The sequence below is a fragment of the Rhinatrema bivittatum genome, chromosome 8 (assembly GCF_901001135.1).
Source record: "Rhinatrema bivittatum chromosome 8, aRhiBiv1.1, whole genome shotgun sequence".
Lineage (NCBI taxonomy): Eukaryota > Metazoa > Chordata > Amphibia > Gymnophiona > Rhinatrematidae > Rhinatrema > Rhinatrema bivittatum.
Window position 1 is genome coordinate 260,419,115 of NC_042622.1, and position 25,959 is coordinate 260,445,073.

General features: G+C 47.6%; 1 protein-coding gene across 1 annotated transcript in view; it reads left to right on the top strand.

Moving 5' to 3' along the window:
• Positions 1 to 25,959, top strand: part of FERMT3 (fermitin family member 3) — a 115,767-nt gene that overhangs the window by 68,588 nt on the left and 21,220 nt on the right. Inside the window, exons 11-14 of the mRNA XM_029614752.1 lie at positions 2,468 to 2,574; positions 16,400 to 16,615; positions 16,770 to 16,894; positions 18,751 to 18,892. Of these exons, the coding sequence (XP_029470612.1) occupies positions 2,468 to 2,574; positions 16,400 to 16,615; positions 16,770 to 16,894; positions 18,751 to 18,892 (590 nt within the window). The remainder of the gene's footprint in view (positions 1 to 2,467; positions 2,575 to 16,399; positions 16,616 to 16,769; positions 16,895 to 18,750; positions 18,893 to 25,959) is intronic.

Sequence of the window (25,959 nt, forward strand, 5' to 3'; positions counted from 1 at the left end):
GCGCTCCCACGGGATCAACACCCTTGTCCAGACCTGGCCAGAGGAGGACTTACTGTACGCCTTTCCCCCGTGGCTCCTGCTGGGCAAGATCATCCGCAAGATCGAACACCACAGAGGATTGGTCTTTCTAGTGGCCCCGGATTGGCCCAGACGTCTGTGGCACGCAGACATACAGACGCTTCTTGTGGAGAGTCCCCTTCACCTCCCCCCGCAGAGGGACCTTCTCCAACAAAGTCCGGTCCTTCACGAGGACCCAACTCTATTCTGTCTTATGGTCTGACGAAGACAGACCGCTTGTTTGTTCTTCATGGGGGAAGAAAACAAGGCAAATCGGCTTCGTGAGCTACCATAACTCACTGGATCAAGGAAGTGATCACAGGAACATATGTGGAGGCAGGGAAGCCTTTACCCCTTCAGGTCAAAGCTCATTCCACTAGGGCCCAGGCCGCATCCTGGGCGGAAGCTAAGCTACTGTCTCCCGTCGACATCTGTCGAGCAGCGATGTGGTCTTCCTTGCACACCTTCTCCATGTTCTATCACCTGGACGTCCAGGCCTGAGAGGTTGCAGCCTTTGCGAGGGCGGTGTTAACCAGACTGCAGGCAGCCTTCCGCCCCAGTTGGGAGTAGTTTTTGTATATCCCATTGGTCCTAAGTCCATCTGGCTACACGCTAGGAAATGGAGAAATTACTTACCTGATATGTTTTCTTTAGAGTAGACAGATGGACTCAGCATCCTGCCCATGGCTGCCCAAGTGAGGCACCAAGGAATCTCCCAAGAGGTGAATCTCAATTCCATGTGGTTACGGGTAAGCCGTTACCCAATCCCTAGTTCAGCGCATCTATAGTATTGCTTGGATTCAGCACTTATGTTAGTTGAGTACAGTTGCAGTCTCCAGTTTTTAATAAAGTTGTATCCAAGTTCTAATCAAGTTCTTCAATAATGTGTTCCACAAAGGCTTTTGAAAAGAATACCGAATGACTGAGGTCACTGAAGGGGTATATCTAGGGTGATGTCAGCTTTGAAATCTGACTCCGTCTCCATCTACTGGCAGGGGAGCACATAACCCATTGGTCCTGAGTCCATCTGTCTACCCTAAGGAAAACAAAATTATCAGGTAAGTAATTTCTCGATTGCTGGCAATTCTTCCCTTTTTAAATAACTGAATTGCTGAAGGATCATCTCCTGCCACAGGAATCTCCCCCTTCTCTAGAGCATCACTCCCTCTACATATTGCCTCCCATAGGAATCCCCCCCTCCCCCCCAGGGCTTCCTCTTTTGAAGCAACCAACGCCAACTCAAGATCTGATTCCAGCCTGGCTTGCTTAGCCTAAATGGAAACCGATCCTGCCCTTAAGGGAGTGCCTGAAGAACAGCATCTGATAAGTACTTGAATCCTTCTTAATTAAAAAGGCCTGATACATGAGGACCTCAAATTCCAGAGTGAAAAGATTATGAAGAGGTCTGTCCCAGCCGACTTTTCTTCTGGCTGCCTCTCCCCCATATCACCCAGTAGGGAGTCCTGTCAGCGGGCCCTCCCCACGTCTGGTGCAGGTATGCAGAGGCCTGATGCTGAAGCCATCTCCCACTGATGGCCTCAGGCTGGGAACGTTTTGCTATGCTCCTCAGGAATGCCCATGTTCCATGGCCACATGGCTGCAAAGGAAAATTTTAATCACTGCTTACCCTTTCCTCTCCTGCTGTCAACCAGGAGGAGCCTCCAACTATCCCGACCCATGGGAAAGGCCCATGGGTCGGGATAGTTGGAGGCTCCTCCCCCTTCTCTGAAATAAGTTGCTGCCTTTTTTTTCCAAACTATCTTTAAACAAGGGAAAAACTGATAAGCAAAAAATACTTCACCTTCCTTCTGATCCTTGTCCTCCTGAGCCAGAGAGAGAAGGAAATGGAGAGGAGATGGAGTTGGGAAATAGGGAAACATCACCATTGGTTTTCAGACCCCTCTCATTAAAGGGGAGCAGGTAAATGAAGGGCCAGGAGAATAGTCCGAGGTCTTAGTCACCCCTGGGAAGAATTTTTCCACCAAAACCTGCAGGTTCAGCACCTCTACCATCTGCTGGAGTTAGATAAATTCTAAGAAGACTGCAGGGGGTGCAATGCCTTAAGTAGGCTCTTTCAGCAAAACTTTCATTCTGTCTCCATCTGCTAATGGGGGGGAGGGGAAAACACATCTGTCTGGACTGGTCTGGTGGACAAGAAGGCAAGGGGAAATGAAGGGGAGACAGGAAGGGCATGAAAAGACCCTGGTCATCCTCCCTTTCCATGAGGTTTCAATCTTGACCATTCCCAGTAGTCTTCTCCTTCCCTCTTTTCTCATCCTGGTAACACAAGATACTGTCAGCCTCAGAAGAGTAAGTTGGAAGAATTTGAGATACCCCTTTCCTGCTAACTATGCTGTTTTCATTTTTGAGATACCCCTTTCTTGCTAACTATGCTGTTTCATTTTTCCAGGGTGTGAGGTTGTCCCAGAGGTAAATGTGTCTGGGCAGAAGTTCTGCATCAAACTGCTCGTACCATCGCCAGAGGGAATGAGTGAGATCTACCTTCGCTGTGATAATGTATGTTCCACTGTCAGGGGGAGGGAACAGGATATATTGAAACAGGAGCATTCCATATGGGGAACCAGAGTCGTCGTCCTATGGAAATAATACCTAAAGGAGTCCTGCTGTTACATGCATCTGATGAAGTGAACTCTAGTCCTTGGAAATTTATGCATTAATAAATCTGTCACTCCAGCGGTTCCAAAACTGTGGACATGCAAGTGTGACCCAGAGGCCAAAACAAAATCTTTCAGCAACAAGGAATAGCCTAGGGGACTGTGAACCAGGGAAGCAAGGGGTCAATCCCACTGTCACTCCTTATGGCCTTGGGCAAGTCGCTTCACCCACTATTGCCTCAGGTACAAACTTAGGGCCTGATTTACTAAGGCCTTTCTCCATTGTGTGTCTCTCGGAAAAATCCTTAGATTTCCTACTGTGTAGCCAGATGGACTCAGGACCAAGGGGTTATGTGTTCCCCTGCTAGCAGATGGAGACGGAGTCAGGTTTCAAGGCTGACATAACCCTAGCTATACCCCTGCAGTGACCTCAGCCATTCAGTATCTCTCTGTCTCCTAGCAGATGTGGATGCTATCCCCACACCAGCAGCGGTGTTAGCGGGATTGCAGTACTAATTTGAAGGAGAAAATTTACCTCAAATTGAAAGGAAGATCGAGCCTCGCTCTCCTGCGGTGATACCTAAGGGACCCTCCTCCAGTTGAAAATTCTTGAGGTGATTTCCAAGATCCCTCAGAAGTGGGCCTTGGTCCGGTAGCTGGCTCCCGGCATGGACTTTGCTACTGAAGCAGCTGAAAAGCAGCGGGTGCAGAAGCAGAGTGCGGCGGTGAAGGCCTAAGCCCTCGACCCCTGCAGCCAGAGACCTTCTCTGTACTCATCCGGTAACTCCGATCCAGAGATGTGGAAAGGCTTCGGTAAGTCTTTCCTCTGGGCTCCTTGCTCGGCATGCTGTACCAACATCGTTCCCGATCCCGTTCGGGTGAGGGAAGGGGGTTTCCAAGCAGGTTGAGTGGCTCCCCAATGGGCTAGGCCCCGCTTCCGACTCGGACTCTCCACATGGCTATCCATGGCAGTGCTATCTTGCACGGTTTGGTGCGGTGCCATTTCCCCCCTTCGTCCGTTGGTATGCGCGGTGCGGGCTAGCCTTCTGTGTGCCTAACGTGCGTTTAAGTGTGCGCATAACCGCACACATAACCGCATGTACTCCTTAGCGTGCAAGCAGCCGCTTAGTTCTAACACCAAGGCGAGTTTGTGCGCACTCGAGAGGCAGCTACTGGCTAAATGCACAACCTACAGAAGTTATGGCCCCGGCAGCAAAGAAGCTCAGGCGACACTCCCTTTGCGCTGCCTGCCATATTAGGGCTGCACAGTCTGACCTGGAATCCTGCCTGTGTCTGCACTGTGAGGAGGCCCATGGAGGGCTGGACTCTCAGAACTTTTCCAAGCCTGGCCAATCTCAGTCGGAGGATGGGTCAGCCACGACCTTATCAGGCAGTCACCCGGACTTGAGTAATTCCGGGGCTGCGTCCCTCCCTGGGAGAGGGTAGTTCAGCTGCACCTACCCCGATCCCTCTTGGGCCAAATATGGACCCGGCAGCCTTCTCTTGGTTGGAATTTTTCCAGGGCCTTCAAACCTTTGTTCAGGCGCAGTCAGCCCCTGCCCAAGCGGAACCCCAATTGGGAAGGTCTCGCCTTCCCAGCAGGCTCGTAACATGCTTTGCCTCACCAAGGGTATCCCTGACAGGGACCCAGACACCATGGATGATGACTGGGATTCATTGGAGGACGGGGAAATCCCTCCAGGCCTGGAGCCATACTGGACCATGCTTCAGTTTTTCCACAGAGATGAATTACCGGCCCTAATCTCCCAGACCCTGAAGACTGGGAGTTCCAGGCATGGACCCTATGTCGGAACCAAAGAAGAAACCCATCCCAGCGTCTCTACCGATTACCTCTTGCTATTTCTCGATGCTGGAAGCCATCCAGAAGTTGGTTGTCCTGGATTGGGGCGCCCCGGAGGTAAGTTTTAAAGGAGGTCAGGCCTTGGAGGCTTTTACCCTCTGGACTCAGCGGTCAGAGAACGCCTGCATTTCCTGAAAGTGGATGCCCTGGTCTGCGCAGTATCAAAGCGATCAACTATCCCAGTAGAGGGAGGGGTGGCCTTGAGGGACGCTCATGATAGACTGTTGGAATCCATCCTTAAGCAAGCCTTTGACATGACAGCAATAACACTACAAATCGCTACCTGTTGTGCTCTGGTGGCTCGCTCGTATCTGCTCCTCTCTCGAGAGACAGATTAGCTCAGGGGCGCACGCTGAAGAGGCAGTCGAACCTGCTACAGCCTTCCTGGTGGATGCAAGCTTGGACCTGGTGCATACCTCTGCCAGAGGAGTAGCCTCTGTGGTGGCGGCCAGAAGGCAACTATGGCTGCGAAATTGGTCAGCAGATGCAACTTCTAAGGCGAACCTCACAAAGATGCTCTTGAAGGGTTCCCTCCTATTCAGAAGCGAACTGGAGAAACTTGCCAGTAAGTGGAGTGAATCTCCAGTGCCCCAGCTACCGGAAGATAAGAAAAAGAGGTCACAGCACCCCTCGCCCTTGAGGAGCTGACCAGGGGCTACCAGCCCTACAGAAACTCATCATTACAGTCATCTCGGCCCTCGGGAAGGTCTCAGTCCTTCCAGATCCGACAACCAAAAAGAGGAACAGGTTCAGGTTCAGGTTCGACCCAAACTCCCCAATGAAGTTGGGCCGACCCATCCCCGGGATGAGGAGATAGGGGGCCGCCTAACCCTCTTGTACCAGCAGTGGATCAAGATCATGACAGACAAATGGGTACTGGACATCATACGAGAAGGTTATGCTCTTGAATTTTGCAGTATTCCTCTGGACATTTAATGATGTCACCTTGCCACTCCCAGCACAAGAAACTGGCAGTGGAGTCCACACTGATAAGGCTCCTCAGTCTGAGGGCTATAACTCCGGTACCTACACCCCAAGTAAATACGGGGTGTTATTCCATCTATTTCATCGTACCCAAGAAAGAGGGTTCTTTCCGATTCATCCTGGATCTCAAGAGCGTCAACCGTCACCTGCGGATAGTTCACTTCCACATGGCACTCTGCTCCGTCCTAATGGAAATGCAACTAGGGGAGTTCTTGACCTCCCTGGACCTCTTGGAGGCCTACCTTCATATTTCAATCCGTCAAGACCACCAGTGTTTTCTGCGCTTTGTGGTACTGGGCTGCCATTACCTGTTCTAGGCATTGCCCTTCGGCCTGGCAACCACCCCCCGAACATTCTCCAAAATTATGGTGTTTGTGGCGGCGCCACTGAGGAAAGAAGGGATCTTGGTGCACCCTTACTTGGACAATCAGGGCAAAGTTTTTGGAAGAGAGCCTCCATGTGACCAAGAGGGTCAGCTCTCTTCTACAGGAACTCAGATGGGTCGTGAACAGCCTTAAACCCTCCCAGTCTTTAGAATACTTGGGGACCCAATTTGACACCAGGCAGGACAAGGCCTTCCTTCCTCCCTTGAGGAGAAGGAAACTGATGGACCGAGTGTGTCGATTGACTAACACAATGCGCCCCAGAATGTGGGACTATCTCCAAGTCCTCAGCCTCATGGGTACCATGGGTGAGGGCACACATACAGCCTCTCCAACACTCCCTTTTGTCACGCTGGAACTCACGGTCCCAAGACTACTCTATTCGCCTCCACCTACCGATGGAAGAATGCTCTTGGCTCCAGTGGTGGCTACAGGAAGTTCACCTAAGCAAAGTGTAAGCCTCTTCCCACCGAGCAGGATCATCCACACGATGGACGCAAGCCTCTGGGGTGGGGAGCTCACTGTCAGGAACTGACAACCCAGGAGTGATGGACCACAGAAGAGGCGAACTGGAACATAAACCACCTGGAAGCGCGGGTGGTCAGATTAGCATGCCTGCAGTTCAGCCACAGGCTCCAGGGGCATGCAATTTGCATAATATCGGACAATGCAACAACGGTAGCCTACATCAACATCCAAGGAGGAACCAAGAGCCACCAAGTGTCTCTGGAAACAGACCTCCTTATGGAATGGGTGGAGTTAAAACTGCAAGGGATCTTGGCCTCCCACATTGTGGGAAAAGACAACATCAAAGCAGACTTTCTCAGCAGGGAAAGCCTGGACCCAAGGGAATGGACACTGTGAACCAGAGCCTTCCAGCTCCTAGTAGATCGCTGGGGCCTGCCTTCCTTCGACTTACTGGCTACATCTCACAATGCAAAGGTTTCCCGGTTCTTCAGTCGCAGGTGAGAGCGCTCCCAAGGGATTGACGCCCTTGTCCAGACCTGACCAGATGAGGACTTACTGTATGCCTTCCCTCCCGTGGCCCCTACTGGGCAATATCATCCGCAAGATTAAGCACCACAGAGGACTAGTCTGTCTGGTGGCCCTGGACTGGCCCAGGCTCCCGTGGTATGCAGATATGCAGAGGCTTCTCATGGAGAGTCCCCTTTGCCTCTCCCCACAGAGGGATCTTCTCCAGCAAGGCCTGATTCTTCACAAAGATCCAGCTCTATTCTCTCTTATGGTCTGGCCCTTGAGAGGGCTCACCTGACAAAGCGTGGATATTCGGCGGATGTAATTGCCACATTGCTCCGCACGCAGAAGATTTCAACGTCCCTGACGTACATACGGATCTGGAGAATATTTGAGGTCTGGTGTGGGGAGCGTGAGGTGCCCCCGCAAACGGCCAAGATCACCATGATCCTGGAGTTTTTACAGGATGGTCTGAACAAAGGACTGTCCCTCAACTCCCTGAAGATCCAGGTGTCAGCCCTCTCCTGCTTCAGTGCCGAGGTGAGCGGAGCCCGTCTGTTGGCCCTTTTCCTAAAAGGAGTTAAATATCTACAACCACCCTTTAAGTTGCCAGTCCCCCTATGGAACCTCAATCTAGTATTGGACTTTCTGGCAGGGCCTTCCTTCAGACCACTGCGCGGTCTGTCACTGCACCTATTAACACTAAAGGCTGTATTCTTGGTGGTGATATGCTCAGCATGTCGCATCTCGGAGCTACAGGCGCTGTCTTGTCTGGAAACTGTTCCTTTGATTTACTTCAGGAACAGTACAGCTTCACACCATCCCCTCCTTCTTACCAAAGGTAGTCTCGGAGTTTCACCTGAACCAATCCATCTCCTTACAGTCCCTGGATAGACATAAGAAGACTTCCACCTTCTTCACCATCTAAACATCAGTAGACATTTAGTTCGGTATCTGGATCGGTCAGAACCGGTTTGTTCTTGTTCTTCACACGAGGAAGAAACAGAGCGAAGTGGCTTTATTTATTTATTTAGCATTTTTATATACCGACTTTCCAGTAACAAAATTACTGATCAATTCGGTTCACATTCTAAACAATAACATTGACAAGTAAATGTCTTACAATGAACAGGTTGAAATAACTTGGATTAAGATATATGGGGTTAATAACATAATTACAAGCTACGGTGCCTAATGTAGGCTAGATAGAAGTTGATAGGTATAAGGTTGGGTTACCATGACCCGCTGGATCAAGGAAGTAATCAGGGCAGCTTACATAGAGGCAGGGAAGCCTTTACCTCTATGGGTCAAAGCTCATTCTACCCTGGGCGGAAGCTAAACTTCTGTCTCCCACCGACATCTGTCGAGCAGCGACATAGTCCTCTTACACACCTTCTCCAGGTTCTACCGCCTGGACATTCAGGCCCAAGAAGCTGCAGCCTTTGCGAGGGCAGTGCTAACCGGACCACGGGCAGCCTCCCACCCTGTTCGGGAGTAGCCTTTGTACATCCCATTGGTCCTGAGTCCATCTGGCTACAGGCTAGGAAATGGAAAAATTACTTACCTGATGATTTCGTTTTCCTTAGTGTAGACAGATGGACTCAGCATCCTGCACACTGCTGCCCAGGAAAGGCGCCAAGGAATCACCCATGAGGCGAACCTTGATTTCATATGAATACGGGTAAGCCCTTGCCCTATCCCTAGTTCAGGGCATCTGTAGTATTGCTGAGTTTCGGCACTTATGTTGGTTAAGTACAATTGCAGTCTCCAGTTTTTGATCAAGTTTTTAATCGTCGTATCCAAATTCTAATCAAGTTCTTCAATAATGTGTCCACAATGACTTTTTGAAGAGAATACCGAATGGCTGAGGTCACTGCAGGGGTATATCTAGGGTGATGTCAGCTTTGAAACCTGACTCCGTCTCCATCTGCTGGCAGGGGAGCACATAACCCATTGGTCCTGAGTCCATCTGGCTACACCAGCGGTTCTCAACCTGTGGGTCGCGACCCCTTTGGGGGTCGAATGACGATTTGCTAGGGGTCGCCTAAGAGACCATCGGAAATATGGGTTTTTTGTCGCTCCTCGAGTCACTCCCTCCCCTTACCAGATGCAGTAAAAAAGTTCATTCTGCGCTCCCTCGCTCATTCTGCGCTCCCTCCTTTTGCCGGTGCTGGGCAAAAGGGGCTTGCCGAAGCAAGCCCCTTTTGCCCAGCACCGGCCAATCGGGCAGCACGCCCTCGCTCCTCGAGTCATACCCTCCTGCTGTAAATGTTGGAATGCGTTGGAAGAGGGGTAGTCTTATACGGCGAGTATATCCCAAACTCTATATTTTAACTGTAAAAGTTGGGGGTCGTCTTATACGCCGGAAAATACAGTATATACAGTACAGTTACTTAGGCCTATGGTCGAAAATAATTTTATGGTTGGGGTCGCCACATAGTGGGGAATTGTATTAAAAGGGTCGCAGAACTATAAAGATTGAGAACCGCTGGGCTACACTAAGGAAAAGGAAATCATCAGGTAAGTAATTTCTCCATTGTTAGCCCTCTGGAGATAGGGAATGTAATCCACTTTGAAGGTGCCAGAAGACAGAATATAAATACAATAAATAAATAAACAGAGCCAATTGTTCAGCTGGCAAGTACAGCAAGCTGGCGTTTTCCAGCAGGCACATGTTACTGTGGAAAGCACAGAGCTTGCAGTAAGATGGAATCACGGTTGCCCCTGGCCAGAAAGATTGAAGGCCTGTTCAGATCTCACACCCCCCTTTGCACCTCCCTCCATGATGAAACCCACCACCAACCTGGGCTGGAAATGTCATGGTGTTGCTTCCTCCCCGATGAACTCAGTCACTTACTGCTGACTGACACAAAAACCTCTGCCAGGCTGATGAGAAGATGGCTTAAGGTACCTAGCACTCAACACTCATCCCACGATCAGAGCTAGTAGGAGGAGGATAAGATCTGTGTGACGAGGCTGTTGGGAAGGATTCAGCCCTGGAGGATGTGAGAGAGAGGAGCCTGTGGTGGGTGAGAGTGATGAAAGATCCAGGAGGGGTGAGAGAGAGAGAGTGAGTGAGCTTGGGAGAAGGTGAGAAAGGGAGAGTGAACATGGGGAATGTTAAGTAAGAGAGATGGGGAAAATTCAGTGGTTGAGCCTGGTGAAGATATGACCTGAGATGGGTTGAGTCTGGAGTAGAATGATAGAGAGGGGGATAAGTCTTCAGAGGGAGTATAAGGATATCTCGGGTTAGAGATCTTACAGTAGATTATCAGATTTAACCAACAATCTTAAGATACAAATTCAGTAGTATTAGGGAGCAGATTCAGACACTTTTAGAAGGTAGTCAGTCAATTTATTAACAGCATATGGGATAAGGATAATACAGTACAATTATTTATTTTGTTTGATTTTGGTTTGTTTCAATTTTAGTTTTACAGTGTAAGGACTGTCTTATAAGATAAGTAGAAAATAAATGTTATCCAAGTTTAACTTGCACTTAAAATTACGCAATTGCCATACCTAAACTGATCCCAGCTGTAAAGTAATTTGACTTAGTTTTTGGGTACTTGCCAGGTACTTGTAGCCTAGATTGACCACTGTTGGAAACAGGCTGCTGGGCTCAAGAACCCTTGGCCTGACCCAGTATGGCAATTTCTTATGCTCTTATGATCCATTGTTCTCACCTTCCTTTATTTTCTGCACATCCAGGATCACTCCTATAACAGGATGTGTTGAAACTTACTCCGCCTGGTTTTCTCCCCAGACAGGGCACAAAGCCAGTGATGAAACAGCCTTTCAGTTTCAAAACACAACATTTATTAAGCAGCTTAGAAATCTATAATCGCTGGCAGGTTTGTTTTTTTTATACATACAAAAGTTGATAGCGGAAACCGAAGGAAACAAGATTGTGTTTCCTTAAGGGAGTAAATGGAGCCCAGTTTACAGAATGAACTGCTTTCTGAGCAATGGCAGGTTTACTCATCTTTCATATGCCGATGCTGTTTTTTTTATAGTCTGCTAAACCTGGCTACACGTTTCCTGAGGCCCTTCTCAGGGTTTGTGTTTCTTTGTTCCTGTGGCCATCTGGTGCCTTTTTATCTGCACCCATTCTTTACTCATGCAGTCATCCTTGCACACAATCACACCACTGCTTCAGTTGGTTTTTCCTTGACCCCTCTCTTTTTTTTTTTTTATTCCAGTTACCAGTCAACATGGGATAGTTATTTTAAAGCAGTAATTATCCCAAATCCTCATTTCCCTCTTGATTATTGGGACAATCATCACCATCAGGGCCATGCGACTGTCTTAGGTTGTCAGAGGGCGTACTCTGACCTTACCCGTCATTGTCAACATGACTCATCCTGAGGGGGTCCCTTTCAAGGGAAGCTGCTGCATCAAGGGAAGCATAGAGGTTCTGTGTCATACCTGACCTCTGATTTTTGATCGTGTTCAAGGTGATAGGAGACGTTGTTTGGGCCCAACAATGTTGCATTATCTGCCGGGCGAGCAATAAACAGGTAGGCAAACACATACACACTGCTATCACAACCATAAGAAGGACCAGAGCAAACCACAAGAAACCCCTGCCAATTTCCCCTAGGGATGTGATCCAGTTTACCAGCTGTTCCCACCAGGTAGACCAATGGTCATACTTGGGGACAGACACTGCCGCCTTGGCGCATTCGACCGAATCCATCACTAATTCACAATTATCAACGAAAACACAACATTGTCGTTTTACAATAGCACATACTCCGCCTTGGGATAATAACAGATAATCTAATGCCATTCGGTTCTGCATACTATAAATCCTTAGCTGTGATAATTCATTAATAGTTTAGTTAAAAGCATACTTCTACTTATAAGCCATAACTTCTAAAATGGCTTGTAAGTGCTGTATTTTCGTGCCATAACTTGAAAAAGGAACCCGTGTAACTAATGAATGACACCTGTAATGGCTAACCCTACATTTTGGCCTTTAGTAAGTGGGGAGGTTTTGTTAGAATTAAGGAAATCTAAGGACTGTTGCAATTCTCTCTTCAATCGGGAATAGTTAGAGTGAGCGTTTGGAATCACAGACAAATTTGGATAAATGTGTGTATATGGCAAAACACTTGCAATGAAACAAGTGCCAGTCCACCCTGGGAGAAGTGCTCGGAATGCTTTGTGTCCACATACAAAATAATGTCCTTGTAGGGCTACCAAACCAACTGGGTGAGTCTCTGCACAGGAGAGTGAAGGAAGTCAGGAAAATAAAAAGGAAAACCAAGAGTCAGCAGAAGGATTCACACCACCTTGTAGAAAACATGTTGAAAGACCTAAGACATGTTCTGGTCCTAGGCAGAAGTGGAAATATAGGTAAACAGAAGTGCCACACTACCAGGAAACATCCATAAAAGGTTGTAAATAGCATAATAGTGTTACAGGAAGAAATGCCCAAAAGGTCATACAGGGTACTTCATAATAGAAGGGAAATAACCAAATTTAGTATGTTGGTTAAGGTTAGAAGCAGGGGGAATAGAATATGGAAGACCAGCAATGTGATTACCATAGACGCAGGTTACAGAAGAAGAAATAAGGGAGAAAGACTTGTGCAGAGGCCCCAGCAGTAGGGCAAATAAGAGAATGATAAGAACAGGAAATATTCGGTAGTTGCAATTAGCTGCATTTCTTACAGCAAACAAAACAGCATGTATTTGCCATGTTCTGGCATGCAATCCAGCAGGCAGAATTATAAATCCCTCTTGAACCTTAAATCACCACTGTTCACACCAGAGAAGGGGAAGATCCAGAAAAAAAAAAACAGGTGGGGAAAGAATCAGGAGCTCTCAGGAACATTTGATCCACAACAAGACATATCACACTATAAAGTGGCAAGCAGAGAAAAAGGGTGATTGGTTAGTGTAATCAGACCAGCTTTCATAGATAAAGGTAAAGGAGAACATATCAAGCAATCATTTATCTGACTCAGCAAGTAAATGCATATACTTATTAGAAGTTATAGGACTGGAAAATGCTACAAAATGCTTGGATTGTAGGGACTAATAAAAATTGCATTAATTCAGACTGTATCATTAACTTGAAAAATCTAAATAATGGCATCTGCAAATAGGTACCTAACTAGATATTGACTAGGTATATCATAAAAATATTTTTTGTTATGACAATCAGTTATCACATGTCAAATAAAGGTACATTGCCTCATAAAAGCAAGGAAAACAGCATCTAGGTAAGGCCACCCCCCATAGAACAAGACAAACATAAAGAAAAAATCAGGCAAGAAGTGTAAGCATTTCAGTTCATATAATGAAGGGTGCAAGATGGCTTCTGAGGCAAAGGATGGGATGATTTCTGAAATCAATGACACATGGCGTATACAGTTCTCCCAGTATGGTGTATTTTTTTTACATCGAAGAATAGCCTCTTAACTCATTATTAAATTAGATGTATATGTTACAGATCAAATCCTAATATAAGAGCAAATCAAATTAATCAATGAGAGAAATTCCATCATGTCAAATAACTCCCTGCATCTAATAATCCCCACATATACTATTACTAATCTGCATAATGTTCCCACTTTATTATAAGGTAACTTGCAATAGTCAAAACCATAAACAACTTAGGTGCTCAGATGGGGGCTCGTCCGGCAGATGTGGTCTACATCCAGGGTTGGATCCATATCCCTTTTTAGTGGATGACAGATAAAAACCCCAAAATCTCACAGAAGTCGCCATGAAGTATAACGGCAGGAAAAGGATAAGAATCATTAATTGGCCAAATATATTTCCAGGGTAAATGTGGCAAACAGTTGCATTCATTTTAATTAGCAACCGTGCTAAGTAAAATGCCGTTCCCTGTACGTACCCGGATCAGTCCAGACAGTGGATTGAGCCTCCTGTCCAGCAGATGGAGACAGAGAAAAACTTGCTTGCAAGTTACAATATTCTCAAATCTTGGCTCTCAGACAACTTTCCAGAAGTCTGTGAAGGAAATCATGAGGAAAAACCCTTGGCCAAGGCTCTTTTAGATAAAATCTGAAGAAAGTTTGTTCGAACACTCAGACATCAAAATCACCTGTGACATTAAAGCTCATCTGTTGTGTAACGCAGAGTCTCTCTTGGATATCCATCTCCATAGCGTTAGTCCGGATTGGATGTTGCCACTTCCTATAGTCACAGGGTTTGTGGGATGTAAATGATGTCATTTATGCCTCGGTGCATAGGAATATTCTCACTCATTAGAGTTCATCAGTGAAACGCAGGTGTTAGAACATTGCCTGCATCAAAGTTGGTCTTAGGCTGGAGACAAAGTTTACCAAGGACATGTTCTCAGCTCTGGTCCAATGCATCTTCTTCTGATTTGGGAGGTGTTTACAACTCTCTGACATAAAGAGACAAACAATCTTTTCTCCTCTGTGTGAAAAACAATTTGCTGCAAAACTCCATTTTGTCTTGCTCTTCAGGCCTGCACTTTGGCTCAGTCTGTGTGCAGTGGTAGGCCTGAAAATTCATGATGCACATCCTGTTTTTGGGTCATTGGTATCCACCTTACAGGATAGAGGAGGTGACCCTGGTGGGGTGTGCCTGGTGGAGGGGGAAATTGAGAAGAACCAGAAGGAGGTGAGAGAGGTGATGATCCTGCAGAGGAGGGGGAAGGGATGATCTTGATGCGGAGAACCTGGGGGAGAGTGAAAAAGGAGATTTAGCCTGGGTGGGTTGAACCTTGGAAAGGGAATGATTCTGGGAGGGTTAAGAGGGAAGGGATTGGTTGGAGGGGAGCAATTGGTTGGAGGGGAGCAATTGGAAGAGGGGTTGAGCTGGGATGGAGTGGGGAGTTGAGAGAAGAGATTGGAATGGGAGAATGAGAGAGGGAAGGGCACCCCTGCTAATTTGTTTTGGTAGTCATCTGGGATTCTGTGAACTTTTGAATGCTAAAATGGGTCACTTGGTTATAGGTTTGGGAAGCTCTGCATTAGTCTAAAAGGTGCTACCAGTCTCTGTGGTGTGTTTGCTAATACAAACTAATATGGCTACTCCTCTTGGAAGTTTGTCCTTATGGGGTAAATAATCAAAGTCAGGTGTGTTGGTGCAAGCTCCACAGGTAGTTTTATACTAGGGTTGGCATCATTAATCAAAGCAAAACTGTGCGAGTAGTTTTGCTTTGATTATTGCCTGAGAAAACATCTTGTATAAATATTTGTTTCTGCTTTCTCATTGTGATTTTTGTGGCACAAAACAAAGCGTATAGTTATGAATAGTCTAAATTCTGCACGTAGTTCAATCCCCCTGGATAACTTCTGCAGTCTGCAGATAAGCGGTTCAACCATGCGCATACCTGTAGACAGTTTGGGTAATTTTTAAAGTTCCCATTTCCACAAATAAAATGCTTTTTCACCTGCAGAAAGAGCTTTGCTTATTGCCCTCCCTATTATTTTCACTTCTCAAGATGGGATCTACATGAACTTAAAATCTCATATGCAGCATTATCTTTGCATAATTTTTATGTTGGTTTGATAAGAGAGATTGCAGCCTGCAAAGAACCCAACCTGATACAGTCCTTTTATATAAGAATTATTGGCCTGGCCCAGTGAGAGTGTTTGGCACCGCCATGAGGAAGGTCCCTAGTTTAATCCCCAAGTCAAGTCGTCCACTCCCCAGGTGAGCCGAAACTGGTGATGCTATGGAGGCAGCATTCACAGCCCCCAGCGAGGGGAGTCGTGATCATTGCTCACAGGAAATATGCAGTGGCCCATGATTGCAAGTCTGTAACTTCAGTGACTAGACTAAGGGGTAAATTTTCAAAGGGTTACGCAAGTAAGATACGTGTGTAACCCCCGAAAACCTACCCTTGTGTGTGCCGAGCCTATTATGCATAGGCTCGGCGGCGCGCACAAGCCCCGGGACGCACGTATGTCCCAGGGCTTCGATAAAGGGGCCGTCTGGGGGCAGGGCCGGGGGCGGGGCTGAGTGCTCCGACACAGCGCGCCGGCAGGCTGCCAGTGTGCGCAAGTTACGCCTGGTGGGGGAGGGGATTTAGGTAGGGCTGGGGAGTGGGTTAGATAAGGGAAGGAAAGGTGAGGGGGAGTAAAAAAAAAAGTTCCCTCCAAGGCTGCTTCGATTTCGGAGCGGCCTTGGAGGGAACGGAGAAAGCCATCGGGGCTCCCCTTGGGCTCGGCGCGCGCAAGGTGCACAAGTGTGCACCTCCTTGCGCGCGCTGACCCTGGATTTTATAACGTGTGCAGCAACACGTGCATTTTATAAAATCGGGTGTACATTTGTGCGTGCCAGGTAGCGTGCACAAATATACCCCGAGCACTTAAATTTTAAAATCACCCGCTAAGTGCATTGAGAGATGTTAAAATAGGAAGAAAATCCCCAAGTATATTTTCAAATGAAGGCTCATTGTACTAGGAGCAGGTGTGGAAAAAAAAAAAAAGAACTGCCCGATGCAGTGAAGCAACCCAAGCCTCATACTACAAGCCACTGCTGCATAATCTGCCACTTCCCTTTCCATTCTAGGAACAGCAGTATGCCAAGTGGATGGCAGCATGCCGATTGGCAGCGAAGGGCAAGACCATGGCAGACAGTACGTACCAGTCTGAGATTCAGAATATCCTTTCCTTCCTGATGCTCCAGAAGTCTAACCCCAACTGTCAGGTGTCTGCTGATGCTGAGAACATCAACACTCAGGCTCTTGTCTCTCCCAGATACCAGAAGAAGTTCAAATCCAAGCAGGTAATGCAGGAGAGAGCTCTGTGCTTTCATGTCAATGTTTAGAGAGCAGTTTGAGGGGATCCATGGGAAGGATGGAGTGGAGAGCTAGGGGGTTTCTAAAGGCTCTGCTGCAACTCAGTTGCTTAAATAAATTTGTGTCCAATTCTTCTTGCAGTTAACACCACGCATCCTGGAGGCCCATCAGAATATGGCTCAGCTCACGCTGATGGAGGCCAAAATGAGGTTTATCCAGGCCTGGCAATCCCTCCCAGACTTCGGCATCTCATACTTTTTAGTCAGGTAGGCTCTCCTTTTTTATTGGGCTGCATTATCAATATCGCTAACTAATATTAACTTTGGCTCTTTTGAAAATTTACTAGGATTGAGGGCCTAAATGTAATTCCCTAATTTTCAGTAGGTTCCTAAATTCAGGAACCTAAAAAAGAGGGGCGGCTACCGAGGCAGATTTAAGGCGGGGAAATAAAGTTAAGTGCTTAGCATTGATTTTCAACTCGAGACACTTAATTGCAGGCCTAAATTTAGGACTCTAAATTTTACATGAATTTTCAGCTGAAAACTTAGGTTCCTAAGTTTGGCTGAAAATAAGCACCTAACTCAGATACCTAAATTTAGGAGCTTAGCATTTTTTGAATATCAGCCTAATTGCTGACTTAGGTGCATGCAATCTAATCAGCATCGAGAGAACTAGAGACCAAAAGGGTAAGCAGACCCAAAGAAGACTCAATGGAGTAGATTGTTGAGCAGCAAATATAACTGATTAAAAATAACAGATTATCTTTAGCCAAACTTTTAGCTGAATCTAACCAGCTAGGTATTCAGCTGAAAATTTTGTCTAAACCTACCTGTCAAAATTAGACCAGCTAGATTTCGCAAAAGCAGCCAGCCAGTCCTGAAAATCACCTGTAGCACTGTAAGAGCAATGCTGGATGCCAAACGGGGGCAGGGGGGGGGAGAGGATGAGTGCAGCGTCCTGCCAGCTCTGTTAAGGGTGGTTTGGGGGAGGGCTTTGGAGGTGAGAGTGAGGAACAATTTTTTTTTTCACAAATCAGACGGAAGGGAGGGTGCTGCTGGCTCCCAGTTTATGTGGGAGAGAAGGATTGGGTTGCGGGTGGGGGGCGCTGTTGGCCACATGCAGTACATCAGTCGATGTGCTTTAATATTATGTTTGATTTATGAACTATCGTTTTTGTAAATTATATAGTTTGTACTGTGCCCCTCCTCGAGGTTTACTTGTGAATGGGTAACCGAGTATGCAACATGTAAATAAATGCTTTTCAGTTTTGGCGCACAGGAGGGGAAATCTGGAGAGGGAACTGCTATCCAGAGTTGGAGGATGGACATTCCTCTTTATTGGGTCAGTGCTGGAAGGGAGAGAGATGGATCGGGGTATTTGTTTTTTTCCAGTATCGAGGCTCATGGGGAGGATAGCTGAGTGGCAGCCAGGCAGATTTAGGCCTGCTATTGCAGCACTTGGATTTGTCTGTCCACATTTAGCCAATTAGCACTGACTATCGCGGTGAGTAACTAAATTGGAGCAAGAGATATGGACACTAATAGCATAACACACAGAAGGCGTGTTTCAGCTCCTTCCACAGCTTCCTGCTTCATTCCCCTCCTCACTGGAAATCACTGCTGGCCTTACTCTACAAGCTCCTCAGGGGGGGCTGTTCGACTTGATGGATCTGGCTGAAATTTGACATCCATACTGACGCCTTAGCATGACAGTCTGCTACTAAATTTCAGCCAGATCCGTCAACTAGAACGGCCCCTGCAAAACGCATACATAGAGTCAGACGACACATCCTTCACCATACACCCTCACAGTCTAGCGAAACGTGCCTAAACTGCCCTGGTAATGCCTCCAGCCAGCCCCCTTTTTTGCCTAGCTAAATGTATGTGGTTTGTGAATTTGACCGTATTTTAGCTGGCTAGAGGGGCCAATTTTCAACGGGGCGATACAACCAGATAAAACCTGATTTTAGGCAGGTAAATCTTTTGAAAATTGATCCCTATATGGCCAAAGTGCTAGGCCCCTGCTGCACTACAGACCAGAAAATCATTGCATCCCCTACTTTCCTGGTGCCTGCCTTGTTTTTTCCTGCAGTCATTTTCCCCACCTCTTCCTAATCCTTTAGGTTCAAGGGCTGCCGGAAAGATGAAATTCTGGGCATTGCCAACAACCGCCTGATCCGCATTGACCTGAGTGTGGGCGACGTGGTGAAAACATGGCGCTACAGCAACATGCGCCAGTGGAATGTCAACTGGGACATCCGGCAGGTGAGCAGAGGGTTAATCTTCGGTTGTCCACAACATAGATCAGAAATCTCAGCTCTCCTCCAGCAGGAATAAAAGCTGGAAGCAAACAGTGACATGCCATTCTCATGCCATTGTCACAGCGAACAGCTTAGCATTTGTCTTCAAAATCCAATCAGGATTTCCAAGAAAAGTAAGCTGGAACTCGAAATTCTCCCCGATAGGAGAGACAAGATGATATGCTGCTAAGACAGACCGCCTCTGTTTTTTATTAGCTCAATTAAATAAAGAATCAGATTTGTTCATCTAAAGTAGCCCACTCTCTGCTAATTTTATGAAGAGTGCAAGGTTTTGTAAGTCTTTGGTTGTGTGCCAGGAAAGTGGGGAGGAGGAAAACATTAAACCAGATGAGCTCAACTGGCTCAGACCCGGCATAGGTGTAGACCTGAGGAAGCTAATATTAAAAAAAACCCCCAGAAAACGGATAACTTGTTTGGCTAACTTTAGCTGGCTAGGTTATCAGGTATATTCAGTGGGATAAATGTCCCACTGAATATCCCAATAAAAGTTATCTGGCTAACTGTAGCCAGATAAATTTAAAAATAGGATATTTTTTGAATATCGCCGATTAAATGTAAAGTTATCCAGCTGTGGCTAGACAGAAAATGTTAGCTTTAACTGGCAATATTCAAAAGTGGAGTTACAAGGTTTAAAAAAAAAAAGATTGTGGGCCTAGTGGTCTTATTATTAGCCTCCTCTCACACAAGCTCCACCCCCTTCTGAGTTATGCTTCAAATACTGTTCCCTGTACGAACCCGAATCAGTCCAAACCATGGGTTATGCCTCCCTTCCAGCAGGTGGAGACAGAGAAAAACTTGAAAGGCACCCTCACTTAACCTGGTGTGCCTCCTGCATCCCCTCAGTATTTCTCTGTCTCCAGCAGATGGTGGTGGTGCAAACCCTGCAGTCTTGCCCTGTTTCTGGGGTTTAGGCTATCCCTTGAAATTACTAAAAGTGAACTAGCTGTAAAGTTTTGAATCAAGCAAGTTTGGGGAAAAAAAAAAAAGTTCTTCTGCAGCAGGGAGTGTTTCCCAATCCTCCCAGGGGGTTGTTAGATCCTGCGGGGTCATCCCCTCTGGTGGCAGGTTATTGGAGCTGGGGTTGGTAACCCCGCGGGGCACTAGCCAGGTAAGGAGCTGGGGAAGAGATTACCGGTGGTCCGGTCCCTCTCTTACCCCTTGCCAATCCTTAGTATTTGAAAAAAAAAAATTGAAATTTTTGAAAATTGTTCTTTTTTGGTCGGCTGCAATCCAGGACCCCTCCCCGTTGGAATCGCCGCGTTTTTGACGAATTTCACAGTGTTTTTGCTGCGTTTTGGGCTGTTTTTTCCCCTCCACGAAGCCGCGGCCATCTTTGTGTGTGGCATGTGGAGAATCGTCCGCGCAGCCTTCCTGGGTCTGCAGCTTTGCTAAGCCCCGAGGGGCTCAAATTGACCTGCTCCGCGGGAGCCTCGGGCTGACCCGTTTTCCCTCAGTGCAGGGACGACAGCCATCTTAAACACCTTTGCTGAAGCTCAGGCAAGTGCTATGGGGGCGGGGGAGTTTCCCCCAGTGCTGTCACCGGTCCCTGCCAGTCTTAATGATACTCTTGATCAGGATTTTTTCCAGGAGGACCCTGATATCTCAGGGGCAGATGATGTTGATTCTAATGCCTTTTCTTTAGATTTTGTCCTCCTTATGCATAAAGCCTTTTTGGCTTCCAGGTCTCCGCAAGGTGGTGCTTTGCCGGTGAGACCTGCGCAAGGACCGTCCCCCAAGGTGCACGGATATGCCCGCGTCTCTACGGGTTGCGAAGTTAAAAGGCGCTTTGGCTTCAGGAGGAACAGCCGCTCCGGAGGTTCCAGGCAGTGCGGCTACAGATGCGGGGGCCTCTCCTTTCCCCCCCCCGCCGGTGGAGGATTGGATGAAGAGCAGGGGAAACAAACCCCCGTGGATGGTGATGACCCTAAGGTGGTCTGTCTGTTCCAAAGAGAGTTAGAACCTCTCATTCCTTCAGTCCTTTCTGAGCTTGGAGTGGAGCTTCCCCTGCATGCTCCGCCACAGGACTCTGTGGACCCAGTCCTGGCGGGATTGCGAACACCAACCCAAACTTTTCCTTTCCATCCCATGCTTCAGCAGCTGATGACCAGGGAGTGGGATGCTCCAGATGCCTGCTTGTGAGTTGTTTGGGCCATGGATAAGCTGTATCCGTTACTAGATGAGTCTCTGGAGCTCCTGCGGTCCCCTAAGGATGACGCCTCAGTTTCGGCTGTTGTCAAGTGGACCCCACTATACCAGTCGCAGGTTCGGCAGCTCTAAAAGATCTTCAGGATACTGCTTAAGCACTTCTTCACAGTGTCGGCCCTAGTACCCTGTACAGTCCAGACAGTGGGTTGAGCCTCCTGTCCAGCAGATGGAAACAGAGAAAAACTGAAAGGGTATCCTATATCAGGACAGAGCCTACCCTGCATCCCTTCAGTATTTCTCTGTCTCCAGCAGATCCAGACAGTTGAACATGTGATTCCCTCTCTCTCTTAATTTTCTTCTCTCTGCAAGATTTTTCTCTTCATATCTGTAAGGAATGTGGTAGGCGAGAATAAGGTAAAAGTAAAATAATATGTTTATTGATATACAATCTTAACAATTCTAAGTGTTAAAGGTATACAGTTCTAAGCACTAAAATATACAGTTCTAAGCATATACAGCTCTAAGCACTAAAATGTACAGTTCTAAGCATATACAGTTCTAAGCATTAAAATATACAGCTCTAAGCACTAAAATATACAGTTCTAAGCATATACAGTTCTAAGCATTAAAAATGTTGCTAAGCATATACATCTGATTCCATGCACAATATTTCGGCCAATACTCACAACACCCTTTTAATCATCAGCCTGGCAAGGAGAGAGCGCATCACAGGCGAAAAAGGGGTCTCTCTTCACTTTGTATGTCTACAAAGGACAAAGCATCACTTTGCATGTCAGCAAAGGAAAAGAATCACTTTGCATTTCTGCAAAGGAACTCTCTCAGTTTGTCAGCCATAGCTGTTTCTCTTTTATAGCCTAATGTAAACAAGTGTGCGTGCCAAACTAGACTGTGTGTATGTGGGACAGGATTACTCACTATCCTTGCCAGCAGTCCCAGTCTAAACAATATCCAGACTCAAGGATGGATGGTCAGGTCATCCTCAAACATGCTGAGCTGATTCTGCAGTTTTCCTTACAATATCTTTTAAGGATCATGCAAGTATTATCTATTTCTTTTATAAAATTTAAAAAACAAAAAAAAAGAGTTAACTTTCTTGGCATAGTTCAAAACCTGTTCCCTCTGGGAGACAGTTCTGTCTCCTTACTCTTACAGGAGCCTAGGGAGGTCTTGCTCCTTGATCATTCTGCCTAGGACTCCTTACCTGGTGACCTTCTGCCTGTCTGGGGTGAAACTGGTGGTCCAGTCACTCCCCCCTTGAGAAGCTTAACACCTCGGGTCACACTGTAGGGAAGAATTAATACCTCTGCCATTTAATTTGGTCAAAGAGCCTGGACTAGCTTTGGCAGCACTGCTTAACCGTGTTTTTTGGTTCCGTACCGAACAAAAAAAAAAAAAAAAGATACGCAGTGTAGCAGTGTTCAATCTCCTGCTCCTGCTTGCGATCGCGGCCAGTCTCAGCAGCTTTATTTCTTTGCGGCTCTCATCATGCTGCGTTCAGCGGGTTGCTTGGCCTGCGGAGAGCCTGCTTCGCGGCTCTTCCGCGACGGGCTGCGTTCTTCATGTTTGCCCGGCGGAGAGGGACCCTCTGCACTGGCGGCGAGGTCCGGGGTCAGGCCACCAAGCGTGTCACTAAGCGGCCTCCCACACAAAAAGCCGCGGGAACGGCAGACATTTTGAGCTCTGTTCTGCCGGAGGATTCGGATGAGGTACCTGACTCTTCCTCCACAGTCCCCCCCTCCCATCTTACCCAGAAAATCAAAACCAAGGTTTTCCATGGATTTTGTGCTCCTAATGCACAAATCCTATTTAGCCAGCCTGCAAGAGGAGGATGATCCCGCTCCGGACCCCCCGCCAGCGAATGTCCCCTGGACATCCCTCCCCCAGCCTCCTCAGGTGCCAGATCCGCAGGGCTCCATTCAGATTCGGACTGTCCCGGGTGTTCCATCTGCCCCTGACCCTCCCCTGCCTATGATACTGGTACGGATCCGGAGGCAGATTTACTTCTCTCTAATCCTCTCATTGAGGGAGACAACCCGCGGGTTCTTAGATTGTTTCAAAGGGAAGAGCTGGATCCGCTTATTCCTTTTGTTCTAGATGAGCTGGGGATTGAGGTTCCACCTGAAGAATCCGTGTCTGTCACTGCTCCAGGTAACATGGACCCTGTCCTGGTGGGAATTAGGGCTCCTCCTCTTACATTCCCGTTCCATCCCATGCTCATGTAGCTTCTCCTCCGGGTATGGGCGACGCCGGTATCCAGGCCTTCACGTGGGTCGGGCAATGGAAAAGCTCTATCACCTCCCTGACCAACGCTTGGAGATGCTTAAGGTTCCCAAGGTGGATGCCTCGGTCTCCGCAGTCACCAAACGAACCATCATTCCAGTGCTGGGAGCTACGGCCTTGAAAGATACTCAGGATCGTAAACTGGAACTACATCTCAAGCGGATTTTTGAGGTTTTGGCTTTAGGCGTTTGGGCGACAGTCTGTAGCAGTCTCATGCAGTGGGCAAGTCTCAGGTAGGTTCAACAATTGCTCAGCACCCAGGAACTCCCGTCTGCAGAGGCGGAACGGCTGGAAGGCGCTATTACATATGGGGCTGATGCCCTTTACGATCTCCTCCAGGTGCAGGCAGAGCAATAATTTCAGAGGTGTCGGCCAGCGCCTTCTTTGGCTGCGAAATTGGTTGGCGGATCCTTCCTCGAAGTCGCAGTTGGGCATGCTTCCCTTCAAGGGTAAGTTGCTTTTTCGTGAGGACCTTGAACAGCTTATTAAATCTTTGGGAGACAAGATTCATAAGCTGCTTGAGGACCGCCCTAAACAGTCGAAGTCCTTTTTTTCCCTCGCGCTCTCGTTTCCGAGGGCAGCGTCGGTATAACACCAGAGCGCGGGGATCCTTTCAAAGGGGTGCTCCCTCTAGATCACAGTCATGGTCTCGGTCCTTTCGTGGCCGCTGTCCCTTCCGAGATGGTAACCTGCCAGGCTCAGCCACAAAGTCCTCCTCGCAATGAAATACGGCCAGCCCATTCCTCCGTTCCCAGCTTAGGTGGACGTCTGTCCCTGTTTGCCGAGGAATGGGCCAAAATCACGACGGATCAGTGGGTCCTCGATGTGATCGAAAAAAGCTACGCATTAGAATTTGCTCGGGACCTCCCGGACCGGCATCTGGTCTCTCTCTGCGGCAATCAGAAGCGCCCAGTGGTATGTCAGACGCTTCGCCGCCTGCAAGACCTCTGAGCCACCTGGAAGTCTCTGCATACCTTTGTTCGCCATTATCATCTCGACTGTCAGGCACCAGTGTTTGGCTCTTTCGGCAGGCAGGTACTTCGAGCGGGACTATCTCGGTCCCACCCTACTTAGGGAAGCTTTGGTACATCCTACTATCTGGATTGATCCGGGTACATACAGGGAAAGGAAAATTGGTTCTTACCTGCTAATTTTCGTTCCTGTAGTACCACGGATCAGTCCAGACTCCCGCCCTGACTGCATTTATCTTTGATTTGTCCGCTCGAAGTTTTGTTCTTTCACATCATTTTGGATAGAGTTGCTTCCTATCAGACATTTAAGGCACCGGAAGTATCTATTTGATAGATATATATGTAAGAGCGGTTATTTACTGGGTTTTGAATTGTTCAAATGAGTTGTTCAAATTTCCAGTTACTTGTTGCTTGCTTGATCTTAATACAGTTATCTTTATATTTTCTGCTTTGTTAACGTTTATACTGAAGGGACGCAGGGGGCTCTGTCTTGCTATAGGATACCCTTTCAGTTTTTTTCTGTCTCCGTCTGCTGGACAGGAGGCTCAACCCACTTTCTGGACTGATCTGGGGTACTACAGGAACGAAAATTAGCAGGTAAGAACCAATTTTCCTGTCTCCGGGCGGCGGTGTATAGCCACTACATGCTGCGTGCGAGCCTGCGTTGGGTCCAGCAATTGCTGATGTCTAGAGATCTTCCTCCGGGTGAGTCAGAGCAGGCACAGCATTTGGAAGCTGTGGTGGCATATGGAGCGGACGCATTGTATGACCTGCTCCTCAATTCCTCTTGCACCATGTCATCGGCAGTGTCGGCAAGGCGGCTTTTGAGGCTCCGAAACTGGTCAGCGGATGTTTCATCCAAGGCTCAGCTTGGGGCTATACCGTTTAAAGGTGCCTTTTTATTCGATGATGATTTGGAGCAGTAGATAAAGTCCCTGGGGGAGAACAAAGTTCATAAGTTGCCAGAGGACAGATCAAAATCCTCCAGAAGATTTCAATCATCACGCTCTCGTTTTCGAGGACAACGTAGGTTTCAGCAGAGCAGGCCACAGGCGGCCGGGCAGCGACAGCCGTTGGCCAGCAACCAAGCTTGGACCGCATCCTTTCGAGGCCGCAGAGGCTCCCGTGAGGGTGGTTCGTCCTCTTCTCTCGTCTCCAAGACTACACAATGAGATGGAGCCGGCCCATCCCTCGATCCCTTGGGTGGGGGGGGGGGGTCACCTCTCCCGATTTTACAAGGCATGGGTCAGGATTACTTCCGATCAGTGGGTGCTAAGCATAATAGAACGAGGCTACGTTTTGCAAGCTCAGCTTGTAGAGTATCTGAGTTACAGCGCTTTCTTGTAGAGAACCTTTTTTGAGAATTTCTGATTCCATGGTTTCTCCTCGAACAGTTCCCTCCTTTTTGCCAAAAGTGGTCTCTTCTTTTCATTTGTCAGTCAGTGGAGCTTCCGGCCTTTCCTGATTTATCGGACGATGCCCCGCATGCATGTGAACCTCGTCATCTAGATGTTCGCCGAGCTCTGTTATGCTATTTGGAGGTCACAAATCCTTTCAGACTTTCAGATCATTTGTTTGTCCTTTGGAGTGATCC